The 27,412-nt window shown below is 44.4% G+C and overlaps 1 protein-coding gene across 3 annotated transcripts in view; it reads right to left on the bottom strand.

Moving 5' to 3' along the window:
• Positions 1 to 23,614, bottom strand: part of LOC310680319 — a 70,956-nt gene extending 47,342 nt beyond the window's left edge. For all 3 annotated transcript variants that reach the window (XM_083446871.1, XM_083446873.1, XM_083446872.1), the window contains exon 1: positions 23,284 to 23,614. In XM_083446871.1, the coding sequence (XP_083302997.1) occupies positions 23,284 to 23,319 (36 nt within the window). In that variant the 5' untranslated portion in view covers positions 23,320 to 23,614. The remainder of the gene's footprint in view (positions 1 to 23,283) is intronic.
• Between the last annotated feature and the right edge of the window lie 3,798 nt (positions 23,615 to 27,412).

The following is a 27,412-nucleotide window of genomic DNA, read 5'->3' as shown; positions in this document are numbered from 1 at the left end:
GCATTACCCTGCTTTCAGTCAACCCCCATACAGCCTCTCCATGGACGGGCTTGACAGGCTGGAAGATATAGAGTATGCTGTCCCTTCTTTATGAAGCAAAAGCTGTCCCATTTTGAGACACCCTTTAAAGCCCTCCTTCTCTGTGTAAGGCCATCCATGTCTGTGTTCCAGACGGGATTAATCCAGGTGTCCATTAGGGGCTCCGACTTGGCTTTCCAAGGAGGAGCAACCGTCAGTTGCGCTGCACCAACAATGGCAAAAAACCAGGAGGTACTTTTTCTAATTGCCACTTCCTTATATTCTCCTCCCTGGGGAGGGCTCGGAGCCCATGCTTAGAGTGCAAAAAGTGATGGGGGGGTGTTAGGTATTCAGTGTGTTTGCCTAAGCTTGAGTCTGGACTAAAGATTCTGAGCCCTGTGTTCTGATTCGATACATGACATCCAATCACATTTCAGGATTTGGGACTCTGACTTATGATTCGCAGCTTGGAAGTTTGGAGAGCCAATCAAATTGGGAGTGGGAGTGTCCAAGGCCTTAAGAAATGTATATAAGCAGTTGCTTTGCCCCTCTTGTCCTGTTCTGTTTGTTCTTGCTGTTATCACTGTGTCTTGTCTTGTGGGAACCCACCTACACGTCTACCCGGGATCCACAGCAAGTCGGAGTGGAGAATGGTGAGCTAGCTCTGGTGTAAAGCAGATGAGAACAGATGAAGTCCCTGATGGAGAAGAGAAGAAGAAGAGTTTGGATTTGATATCCCGCTTTATCACTACCCTAAGGAGACTCAAAGCGGCTAACATTCTCCTTTCCCTTTCTCCCCCACAACAAACACTCTGTGAGGTGAGTGGGGCTGAGAGACTTCAGAGAAGTGTGACTAGCCCAAGGTCACCCAGCGGCTGCATGTGGAGGAGCGGAGACTCGAACCCGGTTCACCAGATTACGAGACTACCGCTCCTACCCACTACACCACACTGGCTCTCTGCACTGAGCCAAAGGCCCATCTCCCCCAACTTCATGTCCTCACAGTGGCCGATCAGATGCTCATGAGAAGCCCGCAAGCAGTTCGTCTGGACTAGATGATTGCCAGGGTCCCTTCCAGTTCTATGATTCTATGAAACGGGACCTGCCCAACTTTGATTCCCAGCGACTGGTAGCCTTTTTTTCTTAGTCAGAGATCTTCAGCATTTAATTGAAACAGTTCTGCTTCTCTGCGGTGTGACTGCAACATGGAATGGCCTTCTTAATTCTCTTCATAATGTATGAAGACAAAGCATTTTCGGGAAGGAAACAAGTCTCTCCCCCCTTTTTTTTGTAGATTACCCCCCCCCCCTTGAAAGATTAGTTATGAAGTTTGTTTACTGCTGTTGGAGGTGTTCCCCAGAGACAGAGGAAAGGAAAACAATGCAGGGGGGAGTTCTCTTAAAAGATGTTGCTTTTTGTTCACAATCTCAGTGCACATCTGTAAGCAGATGTTGGAGGGATAAGAGAGTGTTTTGGTGTGTGTGTTTAACAAAATAAAAGAAGGAAATGACACTTCTGTTGGCGAGATTTCTCAGAATTATTTGCCTGAAGACTTCTGATTTAACTGATCTTTCTGACAGCAATAAATTAATTCAGTATTTCTTTTTAAAACTTGAAAACAAGTACTTGAAAGGAAGAAGTACGTCCTGACATTTTTCATTTAGCAACTAGATGGTGTGTTTTTCTTCTCCGCTCTCCTCTCTCCGTTGTGCTCAGAACATTTCTTTTCCTCCCCCAACCGCCCCGTTCTTCAATGGATAACAGGTTTCTTCCAGTGAAATGTCACAAAGACAGATGATTGTTCAGAGGTCTAACAAAATGTGACTGGTGAAACCAGATGCAATGAACCAGACACAGGGCCGTGAACTGAACTCGGTGGCAACTTGTTTTCAATCGAGCAAGCCTTGAACTGTAGCACCGGGAGGCACCTGGAGGTCTTCTAGCTCAACCCCTGGAACAGAGGCTGGCTGACTCACACTCAAACTTCATTAACTGACAGGCAATTTAAAGCATCTTCCATGTTGCAGTACAATCTGTCACTTCTGCAGCTCCCAGCTGCATGCATTTCCCATCCCTGCCTGTTCTTTCTCCTACTTTTTCTTACAAATACTTATTTCTGTTAGGATGGCGTCATACACCCCACCAAAAAGAAAAAGACAAAAAGAGGGGGAGAGAAATCAAGGCACACTTTCCCATAAGCTTTACTCATTTATATGTACAGGTGCAAATTTAGTAATAATTGCTGTCCTTCAAATAGAAATGCAGTACCTCCCATGTGTAGACGGCAATGGCCTGTGGGCCAGCTGTTGATTTAGAAGACATCTGAAGACAGCCTTGTATGGGGAAATTTTTAACGTTTGATGTCTTACTGTGTTTTAATTTGTTGCAAGCGACCCAGAGTGGCTGGGGTAACCCTATCAGATGGGTGGCATATAAATAATAAATTATTATTATATTATTATTATTATTATTATTATTATTATTATTATTATTATTACTTCAAGGTGCTCTCCCGGCCAAGGTTCTTTACCTTTAAACCAGACTCAAACCCCACAACCCTTCAAAAAGAGGGCTAACCTTTGCAAAGTAGGGCGTGTGATCCTCATCCCTTTCACTCTCTGCCTCATCTCTTTGGCAATCACTTGTAGCTGAATAAGATTGTCTGCCATAAGCCCGGTTTTAACAGTGGGTCTGTAAGTGACTGTGGAGGCCAGTTCTGGATCCACACGTCCCACAGTGGGGATATAGGTTTACGGGCAGGAGTTGATCACGGTGAGGGTTTGCCAAGCATGCCTTCCTCTTACCACGTTTCTCCCTTTCGTCCTGAGTTTGAGCATCTTCAAAGTCTTTAAAGAGGCCTTTGGTATAGGATGTTCTCCAATTGGAGTGCTCGCAGGCCAATGTTTCCCAGTTGCCAATGTTTATTCTACATATTTTTAGATTTGCCTTGAGAGAGTCTTTAAATCCCTTGTTGATCATCAACATTACGCTTTCCATTTTTTAGTTCGGAATAGTTGCTTTGGAAGACAATAATCAGGTATCCACACAACATGATCAGTCCAATGAAGCTGATGTTGAAAAATCATTCCTTCAACTCTGGTGATCTTTACTTCTTCCAGTACATTGGCATTAGTTTGCCTATCTTCCCAAGTGATGTGTAAACATTTTCGGTGACACTGTTGATGGAATCTTTCGAGGAGTTAGATATTATAAGTGGTCCATGTTTCTCCATGCCTTTTTTACAACCTTCTAATCTTTGGCACTTTGTCCCTTGGTCTGGAGCCTGGTGTCTTCTCTAACATCTCCTTCTATTCTGCCATGCCTGACCTACTGTGAGAACCAGGCAACTCAGCCAATCACTGCCACAGGCTTTTTCACCACAGTCAACATCACCACTAAGGCCACGAAATTAGCTGGGATTCCTGCATAGCAGGGGGTTGCTCTAGATGACCCCTGGGTCTGTTCCTACTCTATCATTCTATGATATCCATTATAGCAGAGGTGGCTAATCCCCAGCCAAGGAGCTGGATGACCACCCTTCTGCCCATCAAAGTATATGTAGTACTGAGTTGGGATGAGAGGTTTAAATCTGTCCTGTTAGGGATGCAGATAGTCCCCTCCTCAATCATCAGATGTCACATTTGATAATTATTTGCTGCAGCTCATTCTGCTGAGTGTGGACCTGGGCTTCTGCCCTGAATTTCTGCTCTGACAGTACCACTGCACAACTTGCTTCTTAGCCAGATTGCCTCCATGAAGCGTACAAGCAGACCAGGGAAACGGAAGTGTTTGTCCTTGGCATCTGCTACATCAGGGTATACTGCCATGGATCAAGGAGGTTCTACTTTAGATGCAAATGAGCAAATGCCTTTTCTTGCTGTCCTTTTGTAACTCTGGAGAAGTAATGAGTCTAGAAACAATGATGCCAACAGACTGCAGACAATGAGAAGAGAACAAATGTGGAATTGTCTGGCAAACAAACGTCATTAATATCAACCAGCTTTTTAAGCAAGCTGATGAAGCCAGCAGACATGTATATAAACAGTGCCAGAAATGTTAATAAATGTTGCTTTTCATATCCCAAGACTATAAAATGTAAAATATTCATGCCAAATGTGTGACTCATGTAGATATAACAATATCTTCCGTTCAGTGATCATCAAGCCAGTTTAGTCCATTAAAACCATTTAGAGTACAAAGCTATCACTGAAATTGTTTGTAGATTTGATCAGCGTGTCAGCTGAGTGAGGAATTAAATGTGCAAAGTTTATTTTACCCTTTTTTAATATTCAAAGCACATCCTAACATGTCACTGAAATAAGAGGCAAACGCATGTGAATGCCTTTTTAATGGAACGGGAGAGCATCTACAATAGACCAATAGGTGTGGTCCTTGCTCCAGAAGTTGCCAGTTCCCATTGTGGCAAAAGCCCACAGTGAGTCCTCCAAAATTAAAAGCCCTCCTAGTTCTGCTCTTCTATTTCATAATCCAGGTGGGAGGTGGCAAAGCTGCCTCCATATCTGAGTGGGCCTTGGGGCAACAGACCTGGGGATCAGTGCTCCTTCTTATGTTGAGGGACACCCCCCCCCCAGACTTAGCTGCAAGTGATGGTGGCCCCAGTGGCTGGTGGCTGCCATCTTAATTTCCCACATTGCTCGGGGTGCTTAACACAGTGCCGTTCCAAGGCATTGTGGGAAATTTGAATGGAGCCTGCCCACTGTAAGGGGCTCAAGGCACACATCAGAACTGGGGGGCTCTGCTAGGGCACTGGGGTCCAGGCAGCTGGCATAAGCTTTCAGGTGCTGCTGGCAGGCCTGGGAAACTGCATTGCTGAGTAGCCCCTTACAGCAGAGCTGGATTTAGGGTGGTGCAAGCTATGTAGTGAGAGCTGGACCATAAAGAAGGCTGATTGCCGAAGAATTGATGCTTTTGAATTATGGTGCTGGAGGAGACTATTGAGAGTCCCATGGACTACAAGAAGATCAAACCTATCGATTCTTAAGGAAATCAGCCCTGAGTCCTCACTGGAAGGACAGATCCTGAAGCTGAGGCTCCAATACTCTGGACACCTCATGAGAAGAGAAGACCCCCTGGAAAAGACCCTGATGCTGGGAAAGATGGAGGGCACAAGGAGAAGGGGACGACAGAGGACGAGATGGTTGGACAGTGTTCTCAAAGCTACCAGCATGAGTTTGACCAATCTGTGGGAGGCAGTGGAAGACAGGAGTGCCTGGCGTGCTCTGGTCCATGGAGTCACGAAGAGTCAGACACGACTAAACGTCTAAACAACAACAGCAACAACAAAGCTATGTAGTCACACCAGGCGCGCAGCCGAGGAGGGCACTTTCTCAAATCCCAGTAAGCACTTGCTCGGCTTCAGGAAGGAGGCGTGAGGGTTCTGACTGGGTACTGGAGTCTTCCTTCCTCCATCCCCAAGCTGGGCAAGTGCTTACTGGGCATTGGGAAGGAGATGGGAGGGCTCTAGGACCCTGTCAGAGCCTCACACCTCCTTCCCAAACCCCAACAGCAGCAAGAGCCCATGGCCTCAATAAGGTGGCATATTACCAAGGTCCACACCTGCTTACAGCAAAAACAACAACAACTCCCTGCATATAGAAAACTAGCAAGGAAGCAGTGCACCTTCAGGTCACCTGAAGGTGGTCCCTCAAAAGGCCTTAGTCTACTTCCAATCCTTTTTGGAGCAAGTTGTTCACGAGGCGCTTTGCTCCTCATCCTCATCTTGCCCATCTGAACTCCCTTTTACCATCATTTTGGGTTTGCCCCAGTGTCTTCCCCTCCTTCTGTCTTGGGCAGAGCATTTCACTCTAACTTCTGGCTCTAACTTCTCTTGCACTTTTCAATCCCAGAAAGGTTTTATTTTATTTTCCTCCCCCTGTGCATGGAGGAGTCGTTTGCCTACATATAGAGACATGCATCTCACGCAAGCATGGCAGCAAGGGACCCAGGCTGGGGGCACCACATTTAGGAGAGTTTTAAGGTGATGCACCCTTCACTTTGTGTGTTTATTGTATTTCCATTTGTCAAATGGTTTCGGCAGGTTTTTGAAGTGCTACCCAAAAAGCCTGCAAAGCCTGTAAATATGAAAGAAAGATTCACTCCATGAATACTGATGCTTCTCCGTGGACAATGGTGCTTCTATCCTATCACCTTTGGTTTGCACACTGCAGTCTGTCTCCTGCCATGGAGAATCTGCCAGCCAGCAGCAACCACCCTCAACAGCATGAATCAACACCATGAGATCAACAAGCAGCTCATTCAGTAACCCACATTGCAGCATTCTCTGCAAATGAATTAAGTCTTAGACCTGAATACCGTACTAAGATATGACCATGGGTTCCCCATCTCCACCCCCAAGCAAAGCTTCAGTAAGATTTTCCCTGGCAGATCGCCATTTATTATACCAGTGCACATTCTCTGTGCTGTCAGAATGGGATGCAAGGGACAGTGTGCTTTGCCACAGTAACAACAAGGAGGAAGAAGTATGGAAACAGTTTTGTTACAATTGGAGCTACAGAATACTTCATCAGAGCTGACAGGGCATGGCTGGCTTTTACGCTGCCTCAGCATTGCTGGCATGATAAAGTAGCAAAGAACAAGGCCCATTGGAAAAGCCCTTTGCAGCAAAGTGACCCATCACGAGAAATATGCTGAGGTTCCCCCCACTCTCATTCCACACGGACCCAGATCCCATTTGAACATGGCATGAAATATAGCCTGGGCAATAGGGAGCAAGGGAGAAGTAGATGTGCACTCCCCTTTCAAAAAAAAAAAAAAAAAAATGGAGGGGGGAGAACCTCTTTGAAAAATTGCATTTTCATGCACAAGCTCCCAAGACAATGCTAGTTTGCGCTGCACGATTTATATATAGGTGATCTATTTAAAAACAATCTCCCCACAGGCAGGCAGAAGGATGGGGAGGAGGGTTGCAAAGGAGAATGTGGTGGCTTGTAAATTGTCTCCATCTTTCTTTTGCCCTTTTCCAGGATCATGTTAAAAATGACAAAATACAACCTCAGTTGGACTCCTTGCTGCAAGGCGTAGGAAACTGCTGAAAAATGCATCCAGCTATCTGTCCATCCAATTCAAGGGATGCGGGTGGCGCTATGGTCTAAACCTCTGAGCCTCTTGGGCTTGCTGGTTGGAAGGTCGGCGATTTGAATTCCCATGTTGGGGTGAGTTTCCATTCCTCTGTCCCAGCTCCTGCCAACATAGCAGTTTGAAAGCATGCCAGTGCAAGTAGATAAATAGCTACCACTGTGGTGGGAAGGTAAACACCGTTTCCATGCACTCTGGCACTCGTCACAGTCCTCCATGTGCCAGTAGCGGTTTAGTCATGCTGGCTACTTGACCCGGAAAACTGTCTGTGGACAAATGCTGGCTCCCTCGGCCTAAAAGCAAGATGAGTGTCACAACCCCATAGTCGCCTTTGACTGGATTTAACCATCCAAGGGTCCTTTACCTTTTTTACCTTTTACCATCCAATTCAGTACTTTGTGTGCTCCAACCTACAGCACCTCTCCAGAGCTACCTGGTCCTTTAAAATTGAAGGTGCCAGGGATCAAAGCACACATTCTGCCACTGAGCTATGACCCCTTCCCTAGTACTGCTCACCCTTCAGCAGACAGAGCTACCCAATCCAAACTGCAGTGTGCCACAAGCAAGCCCTCGTCAGAAAAAGCACTTGCAGAGCAAATTGCTTCAGGCATAACACAGCAGGCAAGACAAAGTCAAAATATAAATGAATGGAGATCAGAGATTATTAACACGATGCTCGGTTGCTGGTTGGCCATTTCTGTGTTAGGTGGATCAGAGTTTGGCAGGTAACAACCTAGGGATGGCAGAATCAACATTTGCTTTTAAGCACTGCAAGAGGAAATGACGTTCACTCACACTTTCTGACACTGGGTGGCTCAGCCACCAGCACAGATTCCGGGGATGTTCATAGAATGCACAAATTGTAGCCCCCATAATCGCCTCCACAACTCCACATATATCCAGCCCATGATAACGATGAGCATTTTGCGAGTGATCAAATAATAAACAGGTAACTGAGCATTCAATTAACAAAATATTGACTGGTCAGCATGACTGGCTTCCTAACACTCGATATTTTTCTTTCTTGCCAGCAGACCACAATCTGCATTGATTTTGATGGAACAGCCACAATACCTCTATAACACCCCTTACGTATTTTTATTTTTGTTTTCATTTTCTGTAAATTTTAGCCCCATCTCCGAGGCAGAAAGCGGCGTTCTGTAATTGTTTGCAAACTGCCAAACCTTCTGCTGCTGGCTCCTTGAGCCGTCACAGAGTTCCCCTGTGCAGTTTCAAATGTTTATTACTTAATGAACTATGCATAAAATAATATAGAAAGCTGTTGACATATCACTGCATCTGTTCATTACCTAGGTAATAATGCCCTGTGCCTTTTAACGAGTGATTAAAATTATCCAAAGTAATAAGAACTGTATTATCATATTGCTTATTAACATGATAATCTAATTAGCCTTGTGTTGAAACAATGATTATCAGGTTGTTAAACAGTGGCACCTAATTATTTTTAGAGACAGTTTGGTGCACTCTGAGCTCACAGGTCTGTATACTTGACCTGCCTTGTTCAGTGGAAAAGAACCAGTCTGTTAAGCACTAAAACAGATACTGTATGCGAAATTGCAGTTCTCTGGATGTTATTGGACTACGGCTCCCATGTTCCCTGACTGTTGGCTGTGTTGGCCGAGGCTGTGAGACTTGGACTCCTGGGGGGACAGAGGGGCTGCTTAGAAGATCGCTCAAGGCATTAAACAGAAGTTTCAGACCCAAAATCAGGAAGCCACAGGGAAGCATTGTGATGACCTTCCTCCAACTTAACATAGTGGTTAAAGTGATGGACTAGAACCTGGGAGACCAGGATTAAAAACCCCACCCAACCATGAAACTCCCTGGGTGACCTTGGGCCAGTCACTGTCTCTCAGCCTAACCTACTTCACAGGGTTATTGCGAGACTAAAATAGGGAGAAGGAGAACCATGTACAACATCTTGAACTCCTTGGAGGAAATAAGGAGATGTAAATGTATAGCTTACTTGGGCAAGTGTCAGAGGACCTGTGTAACTTAAAAGAAAAAGAACAAGATCCAGCCTAACTAGGTCTCAGCATTCCAGTTTTCATTTGGCCACTAAGTTTATCCACTGCAAGATGATCAACTGGAGATCACCTTTTCAATAGTCTTGTTGAAGTGTTCAAATCAGCATACAGTGGTACCTCAGGTTACATATGCTTCAGGTTGCCTACGCTTCAGGTTACAGACTCCGCTAACCCAGAAATAGTACTTCGGGTTAAGAACTTTGCTTCAGGATGAGAACAGAAATCGTGTTCTGGCAGTGCGGCGGCAGCCAGAGGCCCCATTAGCTAAAGTGGTGCTTCAGGTTAAGAATGGTTTCGGGTTAAGAACGGACCTCCAGAACGAATTAAGTACCGGTACTTAACCCGAGGTACCACTGTATATGGCTAACATAATCCATGTTATGTCCCAGGCTGTTAAGTGTTTTATATATCAATAATAGCACCTTAAACTCAGCCCAGTAGTTCACTGGCGGGCAGCGAATATATTTGAGCACAAATGTCAGTGTGGCATACTGGTTAGAGTGCTGGACTATGACCTGGGAGACCAGGGTTCGAATGCCCACTCAGCCATGAAGCTCACTGGGTGACCTTGGGCCAGTCACCATCTCTTAGCCTAACCTACCTCATAGGGTTGCTGTGAGGATGAAATGGGAAGGAGGAGAACTCAGCAGTGGAGGAAGCCGATCAGGCATCTGGGGTGGCGCACCTGCCCTGTGCCCAGCGGCGGAGGCAGCCACCTGCGGGGTGGGGCTAGCTGAGGCAGGATGCTCTGCGGGGACTCCTGTCTGCCTGCCTCCTCCCACTCAGCCGCCTTACAGCTGAGGGGGAGGTGGCGGGCAGACTGTTGGGGCAGCGCAGGGCCTGCGGGCACCCAAGCCACCACATCACTCCCAGGAGAAACATGTGGCTAAGGTGCGCTGCAGGACCGGCTGTGAGTGCCGCCTGCCATTTTGTCACCCCTCTCAGTGGTGACACCTGAGGTGGACCACCCCCACTCCCCTTCCTCCGCCCCTGGGAGAACCATGTACACCACCTTGAGCTCTTTGGAAGGTAAAGAATATTATAAATGTAGTAAACAAACCAACCAACCATTGTGCTGCAGCATTTTGCACTAACTGCAGTTTACAGGCCAAAAGAACTTCAATTTCTGTTCTGGGTGATCCTGCCTGTTCTAGATTTTCCAAACCTATCTGTGCATGAGTCCTGTTGCACAGTCTCATCATAATAATAATAATAATAATAAATTTTATTTATATCCCGCCCTCCCCAGCCGAAGCCGGGCTCAGGGCGGCTAACAACAATTAAATAATCAAACAATCAAATAATCAAACATTCTAAAAACATTCCATTATAAAAATTAATTAAAGTCAAATTAATGGCAACCGTTGAGCAAAATTCTGTGCAGGTTGCCAGAGGAGGGAGTCAGGCTGGGACCTGACCAAAGGCCTGGTGGAACAACTCTGTCTTGCAGGCTCTGCGGAAAGATGTCAGGTCCTGCAGGGCCCTAGTCTCTTGTGAGAGAGCGTTCCACCAGATTGGAGCCGCAGCCGAGAAAGCCCTGGCTCTAGTTGAGGCCAGCCTAACCTCTCTGAGGCCTGGGACCTTCAGGATGTTTTTATTTGACGAGCGTAGGTTTCTCTGTGGGGCATACCAGGAGAGGCGGTCCCGTAGGTACGAGGGTCCTAGGCCGTATAGGGCTTTAAAGGTTAAAACCAGCACCTTAAACCTGATCCTGTACTCCACCGGGAGCCAGTGCAGCTGGTATAGCACCGGGTTTCATCACTTATGAAACCCTGCTCAGCTTCTTAACTAAGGCCATTCGTTGTTTTGTTTCTTAAGCTGTCAGAATGCCATACCACTCCCAATGCCCATTTAAGCAAGCAGCAGAAAAAGTTCAACAACTTTGGGGAAAACTAAAAAAAAGCTCAACAACTTTTTCTGTCCAGATTCTCACTGTTTGAAATATGACAACCCTAATTTTGAGCAACCAGTGTTTGCAGGATTCTTTGTAACTGCATTTTCCAGATCCCGATCTGACAACAAAGCACAGTTGACAGCAGAGATTAGTGTGTTTGGAATTGGGCAGGGCACCCAATATTTATTCTCACCCTGAGACCACTATGAAGCCTGTCTAGGTCCAAGAATCACCCAAAGCCGGAGCCAGTCCTGGTATAATGCCAGAGTTGAGAGAAAAAACATTATTTTCTATGCCTGACATCCAGCCATCTCTACAAAACCAGCTATAGCTCACTGATCAAAGTGAATGTTCAGATTAGCAGTTCAGCATCTACTTATCACAAGAGATTGAGGAAGGATCTCCTTGAAATTACTGAGCATTCACCAAACGAAGCTCCCTCCAATATTTCATTCATAGTTCATTGAATCATAGAATTGTAGAGTTCAAAGGAGCCCAAATGAACTCTCTGCAATGGGGAATGACAGCTAAATAATCCCTGGCAGTTGACTCCCTGTATCCCATCACCTGAACTGGGCAAACCTTTGGAAAAGATCCAACAGCAACCAGCCTAGCACATTCAAGAACCTGTGATTCTTCCCAGTATCTAATACTCAAAGGTGTGCTGAATATGCTTTATTGGCCTTATCAGTAGTCTATCACACTGTCAACATAATGGGTGCTTCCAGGCAACCTGTTTATGGAGCACTCCTCTGATTTGCTTGTGCAAAGTTTTCAGAAAGGTTGTATTAAGTTAGCTGCTTATGGCACAGTCATTCTGATGGCAGGGAAGGCTTAAGTCATGCCGTATCAAGCACTGGCCGTCCCACACTCCGCAGGACACCTTCTGCCTCACTTTCCTTACTGCAAAAGTCCATTTTCCCTTTCTTTTCTTGGAAGCAGGTTTGTAGCCCGAGAGTGCCAGATCCGCACTAATTGTGCACCCCAAATCTGGGCATGAATCCCACCCATGAAGCAAGGACAGTCTGCAAGTGTGCAATGTTTAAGCATGGCTAAAGCTGTCAGGGAAATTTGCACTCCTAAAGGGAGGGGAGGGGTTTTGCCATCCCGCTGTGTCCTCTTTGAATTCTTAAGCAGTCAGTCAACACTACATCCGATCTGGCTCCATGAGCAGGCAGATAATGACAAAGGACCTGCAGGTCTCCCCTCTCTTTTCTTAGTTGATAAAGGCTTGGGATAATCTAGTCAGGCGTAATAAAACCAGAAGGTGTATCACATCTGCTGGAACACAGCCCTGACACACTCACAACACCCCGTTTGCCGCTACTCGCTGCTTGCCTTTCTGACACTAGTGGCAAGCAATTTCCTTGGAGATGTTTGATCATTATTTCTTGCTCCGTTTGGCCGAGCACTTTAGCTGCCAAATGTTTTGACGAAGTGTAGCTGCCGACTAGATCGGCATCATAACTCCACTCATGGAATGACCCTGTTGCAAAAGGTCTTGTGACACCTAACCAAGATTCGCAGTCCATCTGGCTTATGAGCATTGTAGAAATGTGAGTAAAGAGACAGGGATGGATTCACAGCCAGCCCAGCGCTTGAGTTTAGCCGAGTCATTTTCGAGGGGGTATTAAATGCTTGTCTCATTAGACATCTTGTCCAATTTCGACCTTGTTGCTACAATCGGAGTTTGGTAAAGAGCTATAGATTGCAGTGGAGTGCAGAAATAAATAGTCTGGGAAGACTGCAGGTTGAAAGAATAAAGAAGGTTTAATACTCCTGGCAAACAAAGCCATTCTGAGTACAAGCTTAACTATGGCCATCGTGGAGTGATGAGGTTAATAAAAGGATGGCTCAACACTCACAGGCTGAAGAAGAAGCAGGAAAGAAGTAAAGAGAAAACAATGTGTAAGAAGTTAGGAAAGAATCAGCGAGGGAAGAATAGCTATTCGGCTCATTAGTAAAGAAAGGGTGAATTGGAAGAACTATAATTGGATGCATTATAAACATGCAACACCAGATGGCACCAGAGAGCAGGAAATTTTAAATGCAGTTTTCCACATATATATATTTTGCAGATGGTGACAGCAGCCACGAAATTAAAAGATGCCTGCTTCTTGGGAGAAAAGCAGTGACAAACCTAGACAGCATCTTAAAAAGTAGAGACATCACCTTGCCAACAAAGGTCCATATAGTAAAAGCTATGGTTTTCCCAATAGTGATGTATGGAAGTGAAAGCTGGACCATAAAGAAGGCTGATCGCCGAAGAATTGATGCTTTTGAATTATGGTGCTGGAGGAGACTCTTGAGGGTCCCATGGACTGCAAGAAGATCAAATCTATCCATTCTTAAGGAAATCAGCCCTGAGTGCTCATCTACTACCTTATTAGTAACAACTAAGCAGAGACATCACCTTGCCAACAATAGTTAAAGCTATGGTTTTCCCAGTAGTGATGTATGGAAGTGAGAGCTGCACCATAAAGAAGGCTGATTGCTGAAGAATTGATGCTTTTGAATTATGGTGCTGGGGGAGACTCTTGAGAGTCCCATGGACTGCAAGAAGATCAAACGCATCCATTCTTACGGAAATCAGCCCTTAGTGCTCACTGGAAGGACAGATCATGAAGCTGAGGCTCCAATACTTTGGCCATCTCAAGAGAAGAGAAGACTCCCTGGAAAAGACCCTGATGCTGGGAAAGATGGAGGGCACAAGGAGAAGGGGACGACAGAGGACGAGATGGTTGGACAGTGTTCTCGAACCGACCAGCATGAGTTTGACCAAACTGCGGGAGGCAGTGGAAGACAGGAGTGCCTGGCGTGCTTTGGTCCATGGGGTCACGAAGAGTCGGACACGACTAAACCACTAAACAACAACAACAACATATTTTTCTTTTGTTAAAACGATCTAATTTCTGACTTATTTAAAGCGGTTTTTCCTGTGTTTAGATCCACCCTAGATGGGGTCTTCCGAGCAGCTCCTGAAGCCAGCCAGAGATAACTGCTCCAGGCTGCTGAGACTGCCGCTGCTGCATTTCCCGGGGACATTAGATGAAATCTGGGGAAATTCCAGGGATGGAATATGTCCGGGAACTTATTTACAAATCCGGGGACTGTCCCCGGGAAACGGGGACGTCTGGTAACCCTACCCTAGATTGCCTTTTCTATCGGTCCCCTACTGGTTCATGTATCTTACTGCAAGCACTGTTTTACTTCCAACAATCAGAAGGGTTGTAGCTCAGAGGTGGAGCACCAGCTTTAAATGCAGAAGGTTCCAGGTTCAATCCCTGTCATCTCCAGGTAAGGTTGGGAGACCCCTGTCTGAATCCCTGGAAAGCCATTGCCAGACAGTCCATGTGGACAATACTGAGCTAGATGGAGCAATGGTCTGACTCTGTATAAGACAGGTTTCTGTGTACTCTAGCAAGTGATATCTGTGCACTCACATGCATATGGATGCAGGTGTGCATTGCCATTCATATCCAGTCCCTACAGAACTTAATGGATGCATCTCTTGCAGACATTGTGGAGGATGTTGTTATCCACACTATTAGTGCATGTGCACATGTCAACTAATATCTTACAGATACATTCAAAGAAATGTCGGTCTGGGTATCTTTTCTGGAGATGACTGAACTCTGCAGACCAAGTTGCAATGCACATTTTTAGTTTAGAAACACCAATATTGCCTTGCTTATTTCTCTTATAAGCAGGAAGCAACAAGGATCAAGCTAAATAATAATAATAATAATAATAATAATAATAATAATAATAATAATATCCCACCCTCCCCAGCCTAAGCCAGGCTCAGAGCGGCTAACAACAGTAAAATAATACAACATTCTAAAATCATTTCATTATAAAATCACTTCAAATTAAATGAATGGCAACCATTGAGTTAGAGTTCTGTGAGGAGTGCCAAAGGAGGGGGTCAAACTGTGCCTTGGCCAAAGGCCTGGTGGAACAGCTCTGTATTGCAGGCTCTGCAGAAAGATGTCAAGTCCCGCAGGGCCCTAGTCTCTTGTGACAGAGCGTTCCACCAGATCACCAGATTGGAGCCACAGCCGAAAAAGCCCTGGCTCTGGTTGAGGCCAGCCTAACCTCCCTGTGGCACAGGACCTCCAAAACGTCTGCATGTGAAACTGCTTTATCAGCTTGAAGCGCCAATCCTGGAAGTGAAAATAGCAAAATGGATAATGGATGTAATTCACACAGGCTACCTACTCCCACATGACATGGACCATAAACTTATAAAGTTCATCTCATCAACCATGCACACTAGTTTATGGTGGGAAAATTCCCCAGGGAATTCCCCAGCTATTATGGATAGGCTGTTTTGTAGGAACCACTAGAGCTTCTCTGGATGGGAGTTTACTTAGCTTGAACTGTCATATGGTTCCCTTCAATGGTGCCATGCTCATTGCTCAGAGCAAAGCCAAAGCAAAGACATTATTTGAGAACATGAGCAGAGCTCCAGTTGAACTGAGTTTCTTAATACCAACTACTAGCCCATCCGTGGCTACTGGTCACACATTCAACCTGCACATTCAGATTCTGCATGGCACTGAATACCAACTGCTGGGACCAAGAACAGCAAAGATCTGCTGCCTTTGTGTCCTGTTTATAGGCTTCCCAGAAACATCTGGTTGGAGAAGATGAAGCACTGATCTGATCCAACACGACTCTTGTGTTCTTCTATCCCTATCAAGAGCTGCTAGCTAGGTACCACAAAAGATAACTAGAGTTGGATAAAGACCTTCAATGCATTGCATTTACATTATTTCATCCATCATTCTAATGCTATAAGGCTGGTCAGTATTATTGCAATGTAAGGGAGGAAGGTAGTGGCACATTCTATCATATGTAGTGGACATGTAAGGTAGTAAAAGAATTTTGGGAAATGATATATAATGAATCCAGGGAAAATGTTTAAAATAACTGTTTGTTAAAAAAAAAAAAGAACAAAAAAAAACCCTGAAGCCTTTCTTTTAGGAATTCTAGGTTCCAAAATCCCAATGGAGCAGAAAATACTATTTATATATGTGACCACAGCTGTGTGGATGTTATTGGCCCAGAAATGGAAAGATGACAAAGTCCTGACCAGAGAAGAATGGCAGATTAAGTTGATGGATTATGCTGCAATGGCAAAAATGACTGGAAGAATCAGAAACCAGGAAGACCAAAACTTTAATAAGGAATGGGGGAAATTTATAATTTACCTTAAAAACCATTGTAAACGGTTGAAATTGTTAGTAGGATTGGAATAACACTTGTAGTTTAAATGGTGGATTTTGGATGTAATGAAGATGTAAAAGATTTGGAGTATTATAAAAGATGCAGGAGGAAACGATTAATAATAGGACCCACAAAGGAGGAGGGAAGTCCAGGAGAGTCTTTGGAATCTTGCTTTTATGTTCTATGTTGGATATGTGATTGTAAAATTCTAATTTGAAAAACCAAATAAATAAATTTATAAAAATAAAAAAGTGGCGGTTTTTTAAAGCTAACAAGTCCATGACTGTAGTGAAATTTGGACTCCCCAGTTTACACTCCGAGCCATCATTCATTTACAACACTCTCCCCAATGTAGGCTCCGCTGCCACAGTCAGCTGCGGTCTCTGCTTTGCCAGCATCCTGTTACAGCACACCAGACCTGACTCTTTAGCGCAGTCCAGCCTTGGCTGCTTCTCTGAGTTAATAAGTCCGTTTGGCGTCAGCACCAGCTCCCTCAAGGGGTTTAATAAATTGAAAGCCTCCATGTGAAATGCAAGTCACGCCCATTATGTCAGTGGAATGTACTTCCAAGTGTATTTAGGATTATATCTCCAGCAGTTAAATCAAACATGGGCAGACTTTCTGGAAATAGGTGTAATGCTTCAAACCAACTTTGGAGCCACAATTATCTAAATGGCTTTTAACCAGCGGTCTGCCAAAATTGCATCAACACAGAAGCACTTTCATCAGAGGGGATTATGCGTTGAATGATCTACTTGTCACATGGGGGCTTTTCTGCCAGCGATACAACCCCAAAATAGCCCCCTGCCATTTTCTTGGAGAATTATGTATCGGAAAAGAAATGTCTCTACTTTATCCTAAAGTTTGCAGCTTGGGATGCAGGAGAAATCTGGTTTAGTTTGGATTTTAATGCAAGCCTACCAAATGCTACGACAATATGCAAACTGAAACACAGCTATCCTGCAAAATTTTGTGCTGCTCCAAATATTATGACACAGTTCTCCAACCAAATAATGCGTACAACAATGTTCGTATTGGAGGGGGGGGAATATAAAAATGCATACATTCGTGAAAGTAGCGCATAAGAATGCCATTATATTACAGGAAATTGCATGCAAAAAAATGTGTAGCAAGCAAAATGACAAACCAAAATGTGTGCATTGGGAGAAATTTGCACTATGATGCTTACAAGTTTTCATGAGGATTTTTAAAGAAATATTGCAAAGCCATGCAGAAACTGCAAGAAACCAAAAATTGACATATTCACCCGTCCCTGATTACAACACAGTGATATTGCTCATTTTGTAATGCTAGACCAGCCTTCCACCAAGCTACTGGCCTTCAGATGTTTAGGGCTACAACTCCCATAATCCTTGATTATTGACCACCCTACCTGAGACTGTAAATCCAAAAGAACTGGAGGGCACAAGGTTGGGAAAGCCTGCAGCGGACATTACTCTGGGAGGGAGTCCGGTGCTTTCAGCATCAGCCACACATCTCCCAGCATGCCTAGCTTTGGCCTCACTGTTGTGGTGATGGTTGCTTTTGTGGGTGCCCCGACAATGCTCAAGTCATAGGCAAAGCTTCCATCCGCACAATCACAACAGATTGCCTGGTTATGCACAACAGATTATTTGGATATTTTGTGGCCTCATTTGTAGATCTCTTCCCTTAACCCTTGTGCTTTGTATCTTGCGAATGCTGAGAAGACCACAGCTCTTGGTATCAGGGCTGTAAGCCAAATGACCTCTTCCTCCTCCCTTTATAGTTCGCTTAGTTTTAATCAACCACTTTGCAGCACCATATTCCCCAGGCTTCTTATCAATTTTGTTAGACTTTTAGTTAAAGGCCACCTCTCCTATGCAATTGATTTTCCCCCACCGGTCCTTGGCAAGGTTGTTTGGGGTTGATTTTTCACTGTATTTATACAGCAAGTGATCGATTGCATTTAAATAAGGCAAAATTAATCTATATCTCTTGGTATGTATATTCATGGACTCCAAAGAGATCTTTCGCAGCTCGATTCATAGACTCTCTTTTTTTCATAAACGTTACATTTCAATGTAATTTTGTTCAGGGACTGGAGAAATTGTAAAATAAGACCTTCAAGAAAAGCTCAGTTAGTAGGGAGGTCTTGTAGTGAACTTAAATGGATGCTCACCACTTCATTCACATGAAGAAGCCAGTTTACATCTGATTTAATGTTGATTGGTGCCTTCTGTACAGGCTCAACAGTGGTCAGTCAATGGTAGATATGCTGTCCATGTTCCTCTAATAATATTTGCTTCCATGGATATTGTTTGGCTGTTGACTTTGCTGCTGGTGCAATATATGATTGCTTTATATCACTGTTGGCCGTGGCAGAGTGACCACCAAGCAATCCAGGATCTTTGGATCGATGTGCCCAGTTACCACTCATTGTTACAAGGAAAGACCATCTTCCATATTTTTCCCCCCTTTTCAATTTACTATGATGGTAGAACACTGGGAGCAAAAAAGAATCAAAGCATAAACCGGAGCACCCCTATTTCCCAGCCCCACCAATTAATATTTGTCTTCGCAACTAAAACGAGTGTACATTTTTCAAGATAAATCATGGCAGATCGGAAGTTAAGGATGCTACGGTTTACTAAGTGGTTAAGCCAGTAATGCAAAAATAAATTAAAAAAATAAATCACGGACTGTTAGCAAAAAGGTAGCCTTGGCTAACAGGACAGGATCAAGAACCAGCATGAAGAACCAGCTCTCCACCATCCAGCAAAGAAGAAAAAAAAGGGGGGACAATTCAGAGACATGAGTACTCTGTAAAATAAATAAATAAAGGTTAAACTGCAACCCTGGTTTAAATTAAGCTGGTTAAAAGCTATCGGCACCCAGTGCTTTTTTTCTAGGGGGATGCAGGGGTACACATACCCCTAAACATTTTGTGAATCTAAGTTGAGGGGAAGTATTTCCATATGAGTAGGAAAATGAGAGTACCCCTAAATATATTTTTTTGTGGGCAGCACTGTTGGCACCAGTAGGATTTAAGCAGCCAGCGTACATATTGGCAGCTGAAAGCTTGATTAATCTACTACTGTATAAACTGGGGAAATCCACCATCCCTGATTTCAGCTAATTAGAAAGTACATGGGGATCAAGACAGTGTGGGGCATTTGCTTTGGTGGATAAGAGAACTACAGAATGACAATTGGAAAGGCGGCACAAAATAGAAAATTTAAATGCTTGCATTGCAACACAGATTAGCTGTGGTATTTTGAATTAGTGCATTTTCTAATCCAATCAGCTGATCTGCACAAATATGTTTTCCATCATACCAATATGATGTTACCCACTTAGAGGTTTTCTAACCATCAAGCGTGTGTGTGTGTGTGTGTGTGTGTGTGTGTGTAATAAATAAGATAAATAAATAACAGAGTACAAAACCCAATCTTACTAGTTAATTGGAAAACCATTTAAAATGCATCACCACAAGGCAGCAGCCCAAGAACCAGAACCAGCCCTGCGCAAAGAGGGTTTGGAGTACTCTGCCAGCAAACATTCTGTTTTAGTGACACTGACTCCAACATGAAATACTATCTCGTGGGGAAGCATTTCTGATTAAAAACCAATTTTAAAGCTCTCATTTTTAATCCGTGGTTAATGAAATCATGGGCCCGCTGCCACAATTAATCAAATAATAGTAATCTGCATTAGGGATCGTATTTCAATTAGCCCTGAGGGGAACTTTGCATCAGCTATTTGCACAAGGGAATGTTCTCCCCCTCACATGCCCCCCTACAGCTGCTCTGTGGGAGGGTGCTGCACATGTGTGGGGTGGGGAGTGGGGAAAGTCCCATCGTGCAAGCAGAACTTGGACCATTTCAAACATGGGTCCATCTAGCACAGTATTGTCTACATTGACCAGAATCGACTCACCTGGGCTTCAGACAGAGGCCTCTTGTAGCCTTAGTCTGATATGGTGGAAACTAACATGGTACCTTCCGTATTCAAATCAAATGCTCTCCCTACTAAGACCCTAAGTAATAATAATAATAATAATAATAATAATAATAATAATAATAAATTATTTGTACCCCGCCCATCTGGCTGGGTTTCCCCAGCCACTCTGGGCGGCTTCCAACAAAGACCAAAAATACACTAAGATATCACACATCAAAAACTTCCCTGAACAGGGTTGCCTTCAGATCTCTTCTGAAAGTCAGGTAGTTGTTTATCTCTTTGACATCTGATGGGAGGGCGTTCCACAGGGCAGGGGCCACTACCAAGAAGGCCCTCTGCCTGGTTGCCTGTAGCTTTCCTTCTCGCAATGAGGGAACCACCAGAAGGCCTCGGCGCTGGATCTCAGTGTCCGGGCAGAACGATGGAGGTGAAGACGCTCCTTCAGGTATACAGGACTGAGGCCATTTAGGGCTTTCAAAGTCAACACCAACACTTTGAATTGTGCTCGGAAACGTACTGGGAGCCAATGTAGGTCTTTCAAGACCAGTGTTATGTGGTCTCGGCGGCCACCCCCAGTCACCAATCTAGCTGCCGCATTCTGGATTAGTTGTAGTAGTACCAAAGTACCAAAGATTGCTGATGATCTTACAGCTGTTGCACTCCTGGATCTGCACACTGGAAGATGAAGGCACTAATGGTGTTCTTAGGGCCAAATTAGATGTGAGGATCCAGCCATATCCATATATCTGTTCAGCAGAAAGTGTATCTTTCATTTTTAAACATGTAATGGAAGATGCAGGTCCATTGATCCAAACATTATAGATAGATAGATAGATGATAGATAGATAGATAGATGATAGATAGATAGATAGATAGATAGATATAGATAGATGATAGATGATAGATGATAGATGATAGATGATAGATAGATAGATAGAGATATAGATAGATGATAGATAGATAGATAGATGATAGATAGATAGATAGACAGATATAGATAGATGATTGATTAGATAGATAGATAGATAGATTAGATAGATAGATAGATAGATAGATAGATAGATAGATAGATAGATGATAGATGATAGATAGAGATATATATCATATATCATCATATATCATATATCATCATATATCATATATCATATATCTATATATATCATTAAAGATTTTTTGTGTTACAAAACAGATGGACAGGGAAAGGTACATTTATCATCTCCACTTTCAATTCATAGTTTCCCCTTATCTGTCCCCCCCTCTCTTTTCTCCCAACCAATGTCTATGATAAAAGTGTCTCTCACTAAATGTGAGTGCTCCAAGCATTGTAACCTCCCCCCTCCCACCCCAGCTCAGCTCACATTAGTCAGAGAATCCAACTAAACATTAGGAAGGGCTTTCTGACAGTCAGAGCTGTTCTACAGTGGAGTTGGACTACCTTGGAAGGTGGTGGACTCTCAACTGGAGGTCTTTAAACAGAAGTTAGATGACCATCTGTCAGGGATTCTTTAGCTATGGGATTGGACTCCATGATCCTTGGTCGGGGCAGATTTTGGCAATCTTTGTTAGTGCAGCATCCTGTTTGAGGCCAAAATTTGACGCCCCAGAAGGAACTTCTCAATTATGGATCTTCTCAACTTTGCGCCCCCTCAGTTCGGTGCCCTATGTGGGGGAAACTGCCTGCACTGCCCTAAATCTGACAAGGGATCTTTGGGATCCCTTCCAACTCTACAATTCTATGATTCAATGAATACAGTGGTACCTTGGTTTATGAACTTAATCTGTTCCGGAAGTCCTTTCTTAAACCAAAACCATTCTTAAACCGAGGTGCACTTTCCCTAATGAGGCCTCCCACCACCAGTGCCCTTCCACTGTTCGGATTCCGTTCTTAGACCAAGGTAAAGTTCTCAAACCAAGACACTATTTCCCTTTTAAAAAAAAAATATTTATTTATTAAAGTTCTTATGTTACATCGGTAAACATTATCATATTACATCACAAGACTTATTATACTATAATTTTCAACATGTATACAAAGTTTATATACTAAAAGAAAAGAAAAGGGGGAAAGGGAAAAAACAAGGACAAAAAACTATTCCAAAATCATATATGTACCAACACTTTGGACTTCCTGTCTATCCCGTTGTATATTCCTTTTTTACAAAGGAATGTACTCTTATTATTGTATATTTCTTTACATTTTATCTAATACATTCTCATATCAATATGTACCCTTGGTCTTATTTCTCAACTCAGTCTCTCTCCAACATCAACAGAATGCTAGCATAGATAGTGAACCTTTACTGTATTTTTGAACATATATCTTATATCTATCTCCCAAGACACTATTTCCAGTTTTGCAAAGTTTGTAAACCAAAGCGTTCTTAAACCGGACTGTTCTTAAACCGAGGTACCACTGTACTGAAGCAAGGCAGAGAAAATACAAAGCAACAGTGAGCAGTGAGGGAAGAAAGCAGAGGGGGCCCTTACTCCACTTGCCTGCAGGATCCACTTAATGTAAAGCATAGGCACACGCGCACGCACACACACACACACACACACACACACACAACTCTCACTTGATACATGAATGAAGCAGACACAGGAATAAATGCACACGTGCCCATCACATCTACTTTGGTCCCTAACAGTTACTTAATGATTATCTAGGCTCTTAGGCTGCTATCTCCGAATCACTTAAGCTTGCTTAATCTTGACAATGGGACAAAAGTGGATCCTGTGAAGTATACTGCATTAAGAAGTCTGTATGATCGCTCTGTAAGGAGCTAACTCAAACTGATACTTCTTATCCCACAGCAGCCATGTAAGTGAGGTGCACAGGATTGCAGTCTTAATTCTTAATTGATGGACTCCTCTTCCTATGTTAGATAATCTGTAACATCCCATGAGTGTGGGGCTTCCATATAACAAAATCCCAGACAATGCTGTTTACAAGTTGCTTGCAAGCAGGCTCATATTAGTTGTGCCTAGCGAATGCCATTGGCAGCTAAAGGGAGAAAGAATGTATTCCTTTACCTGTGGAACGACATCCAGAGCTTTTGCGTTCTCCATCGCTTCTCCTTATTTCAGCAGTTTCCCACAAGAGTCCATTCTGTTGTTTATTTATGAAGAACACTTGCTTTTCCACAGTACAGCTTTTCCCTTTTCCCACTCTGCTTCTCAGAAGTTCTCGACCAGAACAATTATTAATTAATTGACCACTTCTTCCTGGTATGTGCTCATATCTCAACGAGAAAGGGAAGTTACCCAGGCGGTTTCTGGTAATTACCTCTGAAGGGAGGGGAGGACAAAGCTTGTTTGCTTTATTTCTGGTTTCCCTTTTCGTTACTTCCTTTTAGTGGATATATCAGAGACATAACCTAGTAATACACCCAGGTTTATTTGAAAGCAGTGTCTGTTGGTTGCTGGAGCAACATTTGAATAGGGAGAGCTGTAATCCAGTGGCATAGCGTGGGTTGTCAGCACCCGGGGCATGGCAAGTAATTTGCGCCCCCCCCCCGCTGCACTGTCCCTCCCCCAGATAGTCCCTCGCTCTTGCTCCGCACCGCACCGCACGCCTGGCACCCTCCCCTCCACAGTGGGCGGCGACCCGGCGGCTCGGATCGGATTCGCACAGCCAGCACTGCAGTGAGAGAGAGTGAGTGAGCCAGTTAGGGGCAGAGAGCTGCGAGTGCGAGCGCCCCCCCCCCAGATGTTGCGCCCGGTGTGGCCGGGCCCCCCTACACCCCCACGCTATGCCACTGCTGTAATCTATGGGGTTGCTCAGTTCTCCAAGCACAGGTACAGGTCTAGGAGCACTAACATCTTTAGCATATGTGCCGCCATGGGGCAAAGATCCACCCAGTGCCCCCAAATTTAGTTTAGATGCCCCCCAAGGTGTCAAAGGTGCTGCTGACCTCGCTGCAGCATAGCAGCTCAATACAATACGTAACATAATATTTTGATGTAAGAGTTAATTTTGCATGCACGGCGCCATTGAGAATGACAAGCACCACCAATGAGCCTGACAAACACCACTGTTGTGAATGACAAGCGCCGCCGCTGGCACAGCACGTCTTTGGTAAATGAGTGCACAAAATCGAAAGTCCTTTAGTAAAACTGTAGGTATACATTTCGGTAATACCTAGGTATATATGTATTTTGTTTTTCTAGCTTCATCAAAATTATTTATTATTTCATAACAGGTAGATAGTTAAGAGCTTAGGCAGCTTCAGCGGTGGGTGCCTAGCACCCCCCAGAATTTGGTGCCTGGGTGCCCCACACCCCTTGCACCCCTGGGTAAAGATGGCCCTGTCTAGGAGTGATCAATTTCATAAGAAAGTCAGCACAGCATTTAAGCAGCAAAGATTGCACAGTTGTAGCACCCAAGTAACTTATTTCATCAGTGCAATGATATTTTATCCAGGATTTTGCAAGATATGCAAGGAATAAGAAATTGTAACAATAATACACAATGAACACATCACAATTCCCACCCGTCCCTGTTGGTACCACTGTATTCAAATGTTACAGAAATGTTACGGTTGTTTTCCAGCTGTGGAGAAGCCATGTAGCCCAGATCTTGACCTACACACCAGGGGAAGGCATGCATCTATTGTGAGTGGCTATCTTTTGCAGATTGAAAGCAAGAACAACAGCAATTACTGATCATATTCACTGGTCTGGCTTCTATTTGGGACATGGGATAAGACCTGTATTTGTGGAGGCCTGATTTGTACAATCACACACACACCTTTTCTTCAGGGGAAGGAGGACAAAGTCCCCCAGAAGCGGCCCTCTGAGTCCACCTGAAATACCTTCCTCCAATGTTTATTATTGTTTGATCGGAAAAACTATAATAACTTCATGAACTCTGACCCAGAGATGGAGAAACATTAGAGAACACTTAATCCAGGCAGGTGAAACTCAAAGGCCCTAGGCATGTATAGAATACCATTCAAACAGTAGCAGCCGGTGGGGTGGCATGGCTTTCTTCCCAATGCGGAAGTCATTGCTGGCAACAAAGAGGAGGAGGGAATGAGGAGTGGAGGTCAGTGTGGTGTGGACACAGTGGCAGAACCAACCCAATGCTCCTCCCACCGTGCCTGAACCACACCAACCTCCCTGCTGTCTCGCCCCTCTTTCTCATAGCAACTTCCACATTGGGAAGCCAGGTAAACAATACTGTTCCACCCCACCAACCACAACTGTATTCATATATTGTAGCCCTTTTCAGAAATCCTTTTTCAGATTCTCATTGTAGGACATCTTGGTGGAAATCTCCACTTTTATTTTATTTTATTTTATTTATTTTGCTAATGAACTCTTGAAAAGAACTAAAATGCTTATCAACCTTGGGTTTTACAGACTGCTGTTTAGGGCCAGCGCTTCCATTAGGCAGAGGGAGACAGAATCCTCAGGTGGATGATTTTGAGTGTCACAAAGGGACAGCAAATGGTTAATTATTTGGTCTATTTTCCTTTTCAACCAGGGAAAGGAAGAGGCTTGTGGGATTTTCTGTTTCAGGTGCCAAAATAACTGAGTGAGGCTTTGGTATTGTACACCTTCCTGTTCTGCTTCAGGCAACTAAATGTTTTGGGACAGCCCCATCACTGTTGCAACAGGCTTCAGGGGATGGCTTCTGGTTTTTCGGGAAAACACACAGCCAGGTAAGAAGGAACAGGGCCCGTGTTGTTAGAATACACAGCTCAGCCAGAAGGTCTGCTCACTACAACTAGAGCTGCCATTAAAAAATAAATAATAACAAAAAAAATGTTTAGTATGTCTAGGCAAGTCCTAACCTGAGCACATGGTTTGCATGCAGAAATCCTCAGGATCATTGGCTAGCATCTCTGATTGAAAGGATCAGGTAGAAGGTGATGGGAAAGATTTTTCGCTGGAGACCCTGGATTGCTAATGCCAGACAGAGCAGATAGTAGTAACTGCTAACTGAACTAACAATCTGAGTTGGTACAACAAACCCCCTTCCGATGTTGCTGCTGACAGGAGCATCTTACCCATAGAGGCTACTGGTGCAGGGCGCCTGGGCGCCAAGTTCTGGAGGGCGCCAGGGAAGAGGCAGAGGCTGGACGCGGCACCTCCCAGCATCAGCTCACCGCCCTCGCCCGCCTCTTCCTCTGCCGAAGCAGCACTGCGCTCAGAGCCTCTGCCTGCCATGGCCACCATGGCACAAAGCGGCCAGCTGAGCCAGGAGCTGCTGCATCCAGCCTGTCTCTTACCCGCCGGAGGAGCTGCCCTCCAGCTGCTGCCCACCTCCTCCAGCCCCACAAAGCTGGGCACGTCACTGGCAGCACCATCCTCCCTAAAAAAGGTCGGCAACTCTGGGAAAGGGGGGGGGCAGCAGAGGGATCTTCGCACCACTGCGCCAGATATGCTTAAGACAGCCCTGGCTGCTGACTTAAAAATGCATCATTCTAATAATGAAGATATACATATACTACAGGGTAAGGTGACTCTCCCTTTAGAATTAAGCTTCAAACATGGAATCATATAATTCCATGTTGGAAGGGACCCAGGGGTCATCTAGTCCAACCCCCTGCAATGCAGGAATCTCAACTAAAACATCTATGACAGATGGTCATTCAATCCTTGCTTTAAAATCTCCAGTGCAGGGAAGTCCACCACCTTTTGAGGGAGTCTGTTCTGCTGTCAAACAGCTCTTACTGTCAGAAAGTTCTTCCTAATGCTTTGTCTCCATCTCCGTTCTTGTAACTTGAATCCATTCGTTCAGGTCCTACCCTTCAGAGAAGGAGAAAACAAGCTTGCTCCACCTTCCACGTGACAGCTCTTCAGATATTTGAAGATGGCCATTGTATCTTCCAGGGAGTCCTTTAATGCACTTCACCACAACCACCTGAGGTCAAAAAAACACAGTACTCCCAGTTACCAGCTCAGTCTCACAGGGCTGTTGTGAGTCTAAAATGAATGGTGCAGAGGGAACATTGAAAGGGCAACATAAAATATATTTCCTGTTCATCAGAATACTCTATGCCAGGAATGCAGTGTGTGGAACACAATGCTTTAATTCTTCCAGAGCAGCAAAAAAGCTTGAGCTGGGTTTTCCCCAAGGGCAGTCTTGGATTTATTTTCCTAAGGGCTTTATGTGCGTGCTTCTCCAGTTCAAGCTGTATTTGCTGTACCTAAC

The sequence above is a fragment of the Podarcis tiliguerta genome (assembly GCF_965153285.1).
Source record: "Podarcis tiliguerta genome assembly, chromosome: 6".
In the NCBI taxonomy this organism is placed as follows: Eukaryota; Metazoa; Chordata; class Lepidosauria; order Squamata; family Lacertidae; genus Podarcis; species Podarcis tiliguerta.
This window is presented reverse-complemented; position numbering and strand designations above follow the sequence as displayed.